The 12815-nt window shown below is 41.3% G+C and overlaps 1 protein-coding gene across 1 annotated transcript in view; it reads left to right on the top strand.

Annotated features, from left to right (window-relative positions):
* Positions 1 to 12510, top strand: part of PTEN (phosphatase and tensin homolog) — a 50015-nt gene extending 37505 nt beyond the window's left edge. Inside the window, exons 8-9 of the mRNA XM_035548574.1 lie at positions 7753 to 7977; positions 8995 to 12510. Of these exons, the coding sequence (XP_035404467.1) occupies positions 7753 to 7977; positions 8995 to 9180 (411 nt within the window). The 3' untranslated portion in view covers positions 9181 to 12510. The remainder of the gene's footprint in view (positions 1 to 7752; positions 7978 to 8994) is intronic.
* The last annotated feature ends 305 nt before the right edge of the window (positions 12511 to 12815 follow it).

Below are 12815 nucleotides of genomic sequence, written 5' to 3'. Positions count from 1 at the left end.
TGTATGCTTGCTAATATGAGAAAAAAAATGGCATAAGACTTGAGTACAATTATTATGTATGAATTTTTGATAGGTGGAAGTTAGTAATTGTTTTTTTTTTTGTGTGTTTTGTTTCCTTGACCTATAGCTTGGCTCTTTTTCCATCTCAAGCTGCTGATGTAGCCTGTCAAGGTTTGCTTCCACGTACCTGTCTGAAACCTTTTGTTTCCAGTTATTGATGTTGACATGATAATTTTAAAGGATTTCAAAGTATCTGTATACCATTTGGTTCAACGAGAATGTTTAAAAATAACACAGAGGATCTTAGTCTTCCTGCCTGTAGAGCCTTGGGGTAAAGGAGACCTTTTTAGGAGCCCTTCCCTTATTGATGGAAGGGAAATAGCGGCATGGTTTTGTTTGTTTGTTTGTTTTTGTAAGTTATTACTGGTTTATAACCTGAATCTAATGTAAGCTGTGGTGAGAACATTGTTTTAGATGCTGGCCATGCCATTTGTCTGTCGAGTGGAGATGCGAAGTCTGGTCCGTGTGGGGGTGTTGTGGCTGAGTAAGGCTGCACTATCTGCTCCATGCGGGACAACCAGAGCAACTAAGAAGAGGCAGGTAGCAGGTGATAGTAGTAGGCAACTCTATTCTGAGGGGTACGAAAGTGCCCATCTGCCAGCTTGACCCACTCTTCAAAGAAGTCTGCTGCTTACAGGGGGCTTGTATCAGGGATGTCACCAAGAGACTGCCAAGCCTCCTACAGCCTGAGAACCACAGGAGCGCAGATAGTTTTTTCGTCAGTCCTCCCGGTCAAAGGGGAGGGGATTGAAAGGGCCAGTCGAATCTGGCAAATCAACAGATGGTTACAGGACTGGTGCCACATACGGGTTCGTCTGCCTAGGCCATGGGACTTGCTTTGAGAAACCTGGTCTGCTGGGGTCCACCTGTCAGAGAAGGAGAAGAGCATTTTCAGTCATAGGATTGCCAAGTTGGTGAAGAGGGCTTTAAACTGGATTTGCTGGGGGGGGAGCTTCAATCCCTCTTGTTCCTCCCAGTTTGATGCTGGAGTCAGCGATAGATGCCCAGAGCCTGGAGAAGGATCATGGGTCAGCAGGAGAACACCTGAAGAGCAGTACAAAGGAATTCCAGCCAGTAAGTCAGCTTTATCAGGAGCCAAACTTAAATGTCTCTATGCTAACGCGCATAGCATGGGGAATAAACAGGAGGAGTTAGAGATGTATTTATGCCTGCAGGGCTGTGACTTCACTGGCATTATGGTGATGTGGTGGGATGGCCCCTATACTTGGAATGTTAGCATGGAAGGATACAGACTGTTTAGGAAAGACAGGCAGGGGAGGTGAGGAGGGGACATTGTTCTCTCTGTCAGTGAGTGGTTGCAGTGCCTTGGGCTCTGCCTGGGGAAGGATGAGGAGCTGACAGAGAGCTGATGGGTCAGGACTACAGGGAGGGCAAGGACAAGGATTATAGTGGGGGTCTGCTACAGGCCACCTGACAAAAACCGTGGGAGGAAGAGGAGCCCAAAAAAGCTGCTTAATATTTGAGAGCCACCTCCACCAAGCTCAGGAGTGATGCATCCCAACATAGGAAGTCGGGCAAATATGCCAGGAGGCCTGCATGGATGAAAAAGAAGCTCCTGTCCAAACTCAAAGAGAAAAAGGAGGCCTGCAGAAGGTGGAAGCAAGGGCAGATAGCCTGGGAAGGATACAGAGACATTGTATGAGCAACCAGGGATCAGGTTAGGAAAGCCAAAGCCCTATTAGAATTAAATTTGGCCAGGGACATCAGGCGCAACAAGAAAGGCTTCTATAGGTACATCAGTGATAAAAGGAAGATTGGAAAATTGTGAGCCCTCTCTCGAACAAAACAGGAGATCTAGTTACCTGGGATAGAGAAGGCTGAGGTACTCAGTGACTTTTTTGCCTCTGTCTTCACCGGCAAGAGCTCCAGCCACATGGCCCAGGCCCCAGAAGGCAAAGGCAGGCACTGGGAGAATGATGATGAATTGCCTGTTGTAGGAGAAGGTTAGGTTTGAGACCATCTAAGGAACCTGAAGGTGCACAGGTCCATGGGACCTGATGTGATGCATCCATGGTTCCTGAGGGAACTGGTGGATGTAGTTGTTACACCACTGTCCATCATATTTGAGAAGTCATGGTGGTCTGCTGAAGTTCCCACTGACTGGAAGAGGGGAAACACAACCCCCATTTTTAAAAAGGGAACAAAGGAAGACCTGTGGAACTACAGACCAGTCCGTCTCACCTCTGTGCCTGACAAGATCATGGAGCAGATCCTCCTGGAAACTCTGCTAAGGCATGTGGAAAATAAGGAGGTGATTGATGACAGCCAGTATGACTTCACTACAGGCAAATCGTGCCTGGCAAATCCGGTAGCCTTCTACAGTGGGGTTACAGAATTGGTGAATAGGGGAAGAGCAGCTGACACCATCTACTTGGATTTGTGCAAAACACTGACACTGTCCCAGTGATATCCTTGTCTCTACGTTGGAGAGCCATGGATCTGATGGACGGACCATGCGGTGGGTGCGGAATTGGCTGGATGGTCGCACTCAAAGATTTGCAGTCGACAGCTCGATGTCCGGGTGGAGACCAGTGACGAGTGGTGTTCCTCAAGGGTGAGCATTGGGACTGACGCTGTTTAACATCTTTGTCTGTGACATGGACAGTGGGATGGAGTGCACCCTCAGCAAGTTTGCTGATGGCACCATGCTGAGTGGTGCGTTCGACATGCTGGAGGGAAGGGAAGGAAAGGGAAGGGATGCCATCCAGAGGGACTTGGGCAGGCTTAAGAAGTGGGCCTGTGCAGACCTTATGAGGTTCAACAAGGTCAAGTGCAAGGTTCTGCACCTGGGCTGGGGCAATCCCAAGCACAAACACAGGCTGGGCGGAGAATGGATGGAGAGCAGCTCTGAGGAGAAGGACCTGGGGGTGTTGGTGGATGAGAAGCTCAGCAAGAGCCAGCAATGTGCGCTTGCAGCCCAGAAAGCCAACCGTACCCTGGGCTGCACCGACAGCAGTGTGGGCAGCAGGGAGAGGGAGGGGATTGTCCCCCTCTGCTCTGCTCCTGTGAGACCCCACCTGGATCCCTGCGTTCAGCTCTAGGCCCCCAACACAGAAAGGACATTGAGTAGTTGAACGGAGTCCAGAGGGGGCTATGAAGATGATCAAGGGGCTGGAGCACCTCTCATTGTGAAGACCAGCTGAGGGAGCTGGGGTTGTTCAGCCTAGAGAAGAGAAGGCTCTGGGGAGACCTGATAGTGACCTTCCAGTACCTAAAAGGGGCTACAGAAAATCTAGGGAGGGATTCTTTGTCAGAGAGTGTAGTGATAGGCCAAGGGGTCATGGCTTTAAACTGAAAGAGGGTAGATTTAGATTAGATATTAATTATAATTAGATTAGTAAATTCTTTACTCAGAGGGTGGTGATGCACTAGAACAGGTTACTTAGAGAAGTTGTGGCTGTCCCCTCCCTGGCAGCGCTCAAGGCCAGGCTGGATGGGGCAGCCTGGTCTGGTGGGAGGTGTCCCTGTGCATGGCAGGGGGTTGGAATTAGATGATCTTTATGGTCCCTTCCAGCGCAAACCATTCTGTGATTCTATGGTTAAAGAAAACTTTGGGCAATTGCTCTTAGGAAACATTGAAGAATGAACTCTCTGAAAATGTCAGAAGACAACAGATGATCTGAAAATGGTACAAGTTTCATCAGTTCCATCATAGTGCTGGCCTGGAACAGCTTGAAACATGTTCTCTATCTTCTGATTGCTGGATAGCATCTCCAAAATCCTTATCTGTTGCTGCGAAGTGATTAAGTGCCTGTTGGTGTCTCTGCAAAATGAAACTCCCATGAGGATATGGGAACCCCTGGATGATGGCTTAAGTGATCTGGGGTTTGGATATCAGTCTGCAGTTACAGGCAAATATCAACTCTAGAGTGAGGTATATTTTTCTTTCAGCCTGAGAACTGAGAAACTACACAAGGAAGTTAGGGGTTATATGTATTACATGTCAGAGTATTGTATGTCAGAATATTGTGATTAAATCAGCTTTTGACCCAGGTGTCTGATACTGCATTGTAGATTTTATGATGCATACTTAGTTATGGGAAGAAATATATCTGTGATTTTTAAGGCAAATTCCTGTGATGTAACTAGAAGTGAAGCAAAATACATTTAAAAAAAAAAAACACAACAACACAAAAAACAACAACAACAACAAAACAACTAGCTCATACTCTTTTTCAGAAGCCTCCTTTTTAAATAGTATTCCTGTGAGCACTTGTTCTGATACTTGCATTTGGTATATAAAGCCCAAGTTCTGTTCATGCTTTATTTTTTTTAAAATTCCTCTCTTTGGTCCATACTATGTCAATTTTCTTCATGGTCTTGTGTGAAATATCTTGGAGCTTGCCACTTTAGCTGAAGCTGACCGAATCCTCACTTTGAGTAATGGGTTTTGCTTTCCAGTGAAAACAGTGACAGTTATCAGCCTTAAGAGCTAATTCCCAAAAGCTTGATCAAGTCTTCCATCAATTTGAATGGCTATGCAATGTTCTAGTACCCATGAACTTATTTTATTAAGCTAATTTAGTTAGTGTAGCAGGGAAGGAAGGAGAATAACTTGATGGTTTAAAAAGCTGGAGGGAGATAAAAAGATAAATAACCAGCTCAGTGAAGTTATATTGTTTCGTTTCCGCCCCTGAAGACCTCTGAAAATTTACCCAAAGGAGACAAAAGACACCTGGTGAGAAGTTTGTTTGTCTTGTCTTCTCCAGGCTGTATCAGTAGGGCTGAGTCCCAGCAGTTGCTTGTTCAGGCTGGCTCTTATATACCAAATAATTTTTTCTGGTTCTGCTCCACCTGATCAAGCTTAAAATTGAGACATGACAAGACCATGCCTTCTGCCTCTGCCAGCATTTGTTTGCATCCAGTGACCTTGTTTGCTTTGGCACCATTTTCCTCCAAAGCTGCTTCAGCACTGTAGGTATAAGCCACTTTCTATTTTTTTCCATTCATTGGCTGCAGTGTCATCAGCTTCATCCTCTCCTCTGCTGACCTCGCTGGAAGGGTGGTGCAGCACTGAGGACCATCACTGAAGTACATTGCTGCTTTTGCAGTGTGGTTCTGAAGGATGATGCCAGTACTACCATCACTCACCTACAAGAGGTGGGATCTCCTTTAACTCTGGTCAGGGCGTGGAAATGCACTTTCTTTGTAACTTCTCTGGAGTTACAACCTCTTCATCAGAAATGAGGCTGCAGATGGTATGTCCATTGCTTACAGAGCTGCTGGAAACATCAGCCACAGGCTTGTCTTCTCCTACCTTGTATCACAGAACCTGGACTTCCAATCCTTCTTGTTTTGCAGCTGGAGGGCTGATGTCCTTGATCTTTCTGTTTTGACCTGAACTGGTCTTTTGGTTTGAGCAGGAGTGGTCATCTCCTTGGATGACTACGTATCTTCTGGCGGATTCATCTTCAGAACCCAGGAGGAATATGGACCAAGTTATCCTGAAGACTTCATGAGGATTTTGCCTACTGCCACTTTCTTCATGAGGCATTGTGAGGAGTAAAACCCTGTTTCCCAGGACATTCATCTTTTACTTCCAGATCCCAGGGTGGATGTTTTTAAGACTGTATATGAGGTAGCGTTAGTGAAGAAGAGGGTGCTAAGTGTCTGAACAGGTTGGGCCTGTCAAGAACCTGCTGATTGCTGTGTTGAATGGATGGGCTCCAGCAAGACTTCATAATAGATGATGACATGACTGGAAGGGACTTGGTGTTAGTGGCAAACATCTATCAGCCTCCCAAGACAACTATAATCATAGCATGTTAGTCTGGTAGATTAGGTAATGGTGTGTCAAAGTGGATAATTGCTTAACTACAAGAAGTGTTTCTGGCTGACATACTCAACTTTTACCTTTCCCCCTTCACTTCCTTAAAGGTTTGGGGTATCTCATAGGTGCCTTATAGAAGCACTTACTAGCTGGAAACTTTTTTTGTATGTCTTACCCTAAAGTACTGAAAATGGGGCTACTGAACTTCAGTGGGGAAGGCAGATAGTTGTTTCATCAGACACCTTTGAATTCCCAGTGTTTGTGTGCTTATACGTTTTTATTAGTTTGTGAGGAAGAAGAGTATAAGAAAAGCAGCAGCTCTTCCCAGTGCCCCAGGAAGATGTGATGATTTGCTGGTGCCCAGTTGCTTTCATCTGGGAAGCATGCTCATATGATGTGCACTAGAATCCTTTCTGTGTCACCTCTGATGCCCCTCCACTTTCCAGCAAAGGTGTTTAGCAGGGAAGACTGGACAGGACCTCAGTTTTCCTATAAGAAATCAGAATTAGATCTCTCCAGTAAACTAAACATGTGAAGTAGCTTAGAAGGAATTGCTTCTTGTTCTGTTCCTGTATAACATCAAAATATTTTAGATTCTGGTATGTGCTATCTTTTTTTTTTTTTTTCTTTCCCTACTCATGTCCCACCACCTTTAACAGAAGTGCAGAAATTTTGGCTATTGTGGGAAGGCTGGCTATTTGCATTTTGGATCTTTTGCCTTAAAATTCGAAGCAGAGTAAAATAGAAGGTTCCATTTGTGAAGAGGAACTAAACGTAGCTCAGGGCTTCACATGGAGAAGTGCTTACTGTGCTAGTCAGAACCAGCCTATTAATGGTATCTGATTGTGGAAACATCTACATTTGACTGACAAAAGTAGTACAAGAGCACTCAGAGCTATCCTACAGCTGAGAGTGTAAAGGTGAAGCTCCTGGACCTATTTTCAGGGATTGTCTAGCCTAGAGCAGAATATTTCTGCAGGTTCTGTAGCATATACGGAGACAGGCACAACAGCCATGCTGGTCATAACGATGGATGTAATGTACTGGCTGGTATCAGCTAGTTAGTTCTCTAGTGACTTTTTAAAATCACTGGTACATTTGTATTTTGCCTCTTTGTACATAGATACCTGTTGCAGTGTTACAGTGGATAATCTAACATGTGCCTTTCCAGATAACTGTTGATGGTCATCTATCAAGTTCTGCTTAAGGACAATACACTTAAACTGTCAATGCCTAATCTTCTAATTAAAGATTTCCTTTTGTGTAAAAGAACACACACAAAAAGAAGACGCTTTCAGAGTCTTACTGCTCTTAGCACTGGGCAGCAAGCATCTGACTGTTACAAACCATCTCCATAAAGCAATAATGAATACACTGTAGGAGCTCTGTGTTGTAGGGTGTCTTTGCTCAATCTCAACTATTCTGTATAAAAATAAAGAAAAACATAGTTACGAAGGAACCTGGTGGTGGAATAGGTTGTTCTCTATTGATGTTACTCACCTATGCTGGTTTGCACAGGTTGACTATTAAGTTTGGCTATATCTTGGCCAAGGTATGAGCAAGAAAATGTCTTTGTGCCTTGTGATTGGAAGTTTAACACTTGTTTAATTATCATCTGCTTTTTTTTGTAGGTATGATTGTTTTTAAAACTGTCTTTTATAAGGAGTCACTTCTAAAAGCTGAATTGGTTAAAATTTAGTTTAATGCAGAGTTTTGCATATTGTCTAGGAGAACTGGTGAAAATGTCTTTGCATGCAATGTAACCAATGATGTACTGTTGTCCAAACAAGTTTTGTTTGATATTACTGATTTGTTTTTGACCAGTTGATGATATTAGTCAAATTAATATGCTGCTGGAGAATATTAAAGCAAGCTTGTTCTTTGTGTTTTTCCTCCCCTAGGACAAAATGTTTCACTTTTGGGTAAATACATTCTTCATAGGACTGGATGAAAATTCAGACAAAGTAGAAAATGGAAGTCTAGTTGCAGATCAGGAACTTGATGGTATTTTCAGTACAGAGCGCTCAGATAATGATAAGGAATATTTAATCCTTACATTAACAAAAAATGATCTAGACAAAGCAAATAAAGACAAAGCCAACAGATATTTCTCTCCAAACTTCAAGGTCAGTATATATTTAATATAAACAAAGCTGAAAAGCTGCATGAAGTTGTCTCATTTGTTTGTCTTGCCTTATGGAGGAACTGTTTTAAACTGCTGTCTGTAGAAATGTAATGCATGGGTTTGAAACTATTTTGCAAAAGTTCTAGGTATTAAAATTTATCTGCTTTTCAAGGAAGTCAATAGAAGTTATAAGTTTTTTTGTGCAAAGCTGGTGAGAGACTGGGAGAAAATGCTTTTTTTTTTTTAGGTATTTATTTAACCTTTTAGACATGAGTAGTAAGAAACCCAGAGACCCAGGCAGCAGTCTTTCCTGTACTTGCTGCATTGTCGTTAGCTACGTGTAATTCCTGAGCTGATTTACAGAGGTGCCCACTTCATGAGAATACTTTATAACCTAACCTGAGTTTAGCTTTGAGGAGTGTGAACCATTGCCAACACTGTTTCAAAATGAGAAGAGCATTTTAAAGAAGTCCGATGTTGTCTGGCTTGCTTATAAAATATAAGTAGTACTTATTTGAAGGTAACGATCATAGTTACCTGAATGCTGCATGGATCAGACTTTAACTAAAAAAAAAGTCACTGGTTATAGTGTTGAAAAAGTATTTTATTCATTCCTGTGCACTTTTATTAAAATCCTCTTGTGCTATCAAAGGTCCAGAAGGTAGGACAAAAAGCTTAGTGTGGCATGGCCCACTGCAGTGGTATGTCCAGCTGCTATAACTCAAGAGCACAAATAGTTGGTGCAGAACTCAAAAGTATAGTTAGTGCAGAACTGGAAAGCTGGGCTTGAAAAAAAAACTGCTGTATTGCCAGTTGTTCCTTATTTTGTTAGGAGTGGTACTGGGAGGCTGGCTACCATTCTAAGAGATTGTTCTTTCTTTGTTTCCAGATTAGGGAGAGGAGCACTTGTGTGATTCAGAGTAGTGACAGGAGCCATGCTGTTCCAAATTTCACTTGTTACCTGTGCTCTGTTAAAGTTCAGGTTCCCTTTTTAAATTGTTGTTTTTTCCTTTCCCAGGTGAAGCTATTTTTCACAAAAACAGTAGAAGAGCCATCAAATCCAGAGGCTAGCAGTTCAACTTCTGTAACACCAGATGTTAGTGACAATGAACCTGATCATTATAGATACTCTGACACCACTGACTCTGATCCAGAGAATGAACCTTTTGATGAAGATCAGCATACGCAGATTACAAAAGTCTGAATATTTTTTTTATCGGAGATAAAAAAAAAAAAAAAAAAGCAAACCATGAAGAGTGACAAACTTGAATAAACTGAAAAAAGGACCTTTTTAAATGGCAATAGGACATAGTGTCAGATTACCAATTATAGGAACAATTCTTTCCTGACCAATCTTGTTTTGCCCTATAAATCTACAGGGTTTGACACTTGTCCAGTTGAATAAAAAAGGTTACGTAGCTCTGATATGTATATACCTTTTTGTGTCAAAAGGACATTAAAACTTCAATTAGGAACTATAAAGATGGCACTTTCCCATTTTATTCCAGTTTTATAAAAGTGGAGACAGACTTAATGTGTATACGTAGGAATTTTTCCTTTTGTGTTCTGTCACCAAACGAAGTTTTGAAAAAACACGATTATACAGGTTCACATCCTGCCCCTTTTTTTGCACTTATGTGGCAACAGAAAAGTCTGCAGTTGGCTGAGAGATGTTTCTAGAAGGTTTTACTACATTCTAATGCATGTATTTTGGATGGGGGATGGAAAGTAATGCTCAGAAAGGAATATAGTCTGCTGGAGCTTGGCCTGTGTACCATATCCGGCTATTTACATGCACCTTTCTTTAGCATGCTACCGTAATTCATCCTGGACAATTGAAGAGTCGCCGCTGTCACTGCTTGTTGTTTGTGCATTTTATTTTTTTTAAGTGTAATGGTGCTAGAAAAGGCAGCTAGAAGGAGTGATTCTGTATAGGGGTACAGGAATGAACCTTTACAACATCCTAAAGACCCACAAATGAAGGGAGAAAAATTATTGGGGTCACAGAAAGGAAACACAGCAACAATGACTTAACCATACAAATGTGGAGGCTATCAACTAAAATATGGGCTTGAAACAAATTGTTAGAAAATTTGACAATGATTTATTAATTGTTCTTTTTCTGAATTGTAATGGCTGCTCCATCTCCTGTGTAATCAAGGCCAGTGCTAAAAGTCAGATGCTATTAGTACATACATCAGTCAACACCTTACATTTATGTTATTAGTTTTTCAATCATATTCCTGCTGTGAATACTTCATGTGCTGCCTTGCGAGCTATTTTCTCATTAATATAAAATATTTTGTAGTGGTGCACAGGAAATTTCAATTGGAGATTCTTCAGGTTAGTGTTTGTTTTTAAGATTTATGATGCATTTATTCAATCAAACCTCAGTCAGCTGTTCCACCCCTTTGACCTTACACATTCTATTACAATGAGTTTTGCAGTTTTGCACACTTTTCTAAAAATGTCATTAACTGTTGGGGAATTTTACTTGAATACTCAGTACTTACGATGTTTTTAAAAAAAGACATTACAGAGGAGACTAGTGTTGCCGTGAATTCTCAACACTGCACATACATGAATACACATATTTTGAAAAACAGAACTTGCCCCAAATATATTGTTTGTCATTAAAAAAAAACACAAGTCAACTACATTGTTTGCCATTAAAAAGCACAAATCAAAACAAATTAGATTTCTAAGCTGGCAGTGTTGTATTATTTGTTCATAGGGATATAGCCAGGAGTAGGGCTTGAGATTTACTTTCAGTATAAAATTGACATGCCCAGACTGCAGATGACTTAACAGAGTACAACTACTGTTGTAATATAAATGTGAAGAAGCTGACAAAAATCGTTCACTCTAAAGTATGCCATGAATTGCTGTCCCCAAATTTATACCTTTTCAATTAAATTACTGGTGCTGATGTCAAAGTTCATTAGCTGTGTTCTCACCTAGATGACAACCGTGTATGGAATCCATAAGGGCCCTGTACAGCAGCATTAATGGTAAGAATTTGAATGTGACAAGGCAGGACTCACTCTTGGGTAAAGGAAGGTATAAAGTGCTTTTTTGGTATCCGTTGGTCAACTTTGCTCATCAGATTCATGATTCTAACAAAACTGATCGGTATCTTCTGACTTAGAGGTCTAATTAGACTATGGTATCTTACTGGATCAAAATTGCTGGTTCCAGTGCTCATTATTCTCATTGTTTTTGACGAGCAGGAGGTGGTTACCTTGGGACATGACATTTAATGATTACCCTTTCAATCATGTTTCACTTTGTTTTTAACAGTTGAAAAAAGTTGCGTTGGCTAATAAACAAATCTGTTCATGCTTTAAAAGTACTCAGATATTGACACTGTTCTGTGTCCCACTCTTGAGCTCATGATAACAAAATTGGATTGGTGTGATTCCAGTATGTAACACTGAGAGCTGGATTGGAAATAATGACACGATGGGCTTTTGCACTGTTATTTTTCCTTTGGAATGTGAAGGTTGGAATGAGGGTTTTGATTTTGAATGTTTCGATGTTTTGAGAAGCCTTGCTTACATTTTATGGTGTAGTCATTGGAAATGGAAAAATGGCATTATATATATATATTATATATATAAATATATATTATACATACTCTCCTATACTTTATTTCAGTTACCACCCCCATAGAAGTTGACAAGAATTACTATGACTGAAAGGTTTTTGAGTCCTTATTAAAACTTTATTTATGACAGTATTCATAATTAGCTTGAAACGCGTTCTGTAGGTAATCTCTCCTTGAGTTTCTGGACTGTATGCTTAAACTTTTGGATGTGCAACAGCTTACATGTCTGAAACTACTTGAAGGCATCACTTCTGTAAGAGCTTACTGTTAGGCCCTGTAGCGTCCCTGGTCATTGGTAGCCCCACTCAAAATATTTGCCACTGCCATTAAGGGGCAGTTGTATGAATAGCATCCGGATTCATTCCTGTGGCACACATGGTAAACTGGAGTTTACATGCAGCATCAGATGTTTCAGCTTTCAAAGAAAAAGAAAAATAGGATGCTAGTGTGCAAGTTCCATGTTTAGTCATAGCAAATGTGTGCAATATGTTAACGATGCCTGTGGTTGCCACGAAGTGCCTCGTTTACCTTTTAAATACTGTTAGAAAGTGTCATGCATGCAGATGGATGGGGTGGAACTGTGCACTAAAAGGGGCTCCAACTGCAGTGTTTGGCAGAGCTGCCTTTCTCTGCCGGTTCAAATTTTCAGTCTGTTTTCATATAGCATATATATATATAGATACTAAAAGAAAAAAATCAGTCTGTTAAGCAGCCTTACTCTGATTCAGCCTCTTCAAATACTATTGTGCTGTGCAACAGTGGCTCTGTGTGTAATGCTATGCACTGAGAATACACAAAAACAAAGTATGACATGTACAGGATAATGCCTCATACAAATCAGATGTCCGTTTGTTATTGTGTTTAACAACCCTTTATCTCTTAGTGTTAAAACTCCACTTAAAACTGATTAAAGTCTCATTCTTGTCACTGTGTGGGTGTTTTATTGAAGTATTTTGAGTGTGAAATGTTCAGATAATATTTTGCTTGTAAGCGATGCGATTTTCAGCATGATTGTTAGAGCAAAGGTTGCTTCTAAGAGGAGCTCCTTGTGTGTAAAGGGGTTTTAAGTCAACTGTGGCTTAAAACCCTTTTATATTCAGGACCTTCAAAGAATTGTAGGCACTGGAAGTGCGGATTGCGTGCACTGACCTCTCAAAACCATTTCTTTACCATGATGTAGTCACGGTGAGGTGCAGGACTGCTTTCCTGGGGAACTAAACCATTTTTAGTCT

This window comes from Cygnus atratus, chromosome 7 (genome assembly GCF_013377495.2).
Source record: "Cygnus atratus isolate AKBS03 ecotype Queensland, Australia chromosome 7, CAtr_DNAZoo_HiC_assembly, whole genome shotgun sequence".
NCBI classification, from domain to species: Eukaryota; Metazoa; Chordata; class Aves; order Anseriformes; family Anatidae; genus Cygnus; species Cygnus atratus.
The sequence above is the reverse complement of the archived record's forward strand: the minus strand, read 5'-3'. Positions and strand labels throughout refer to the sequence as shown.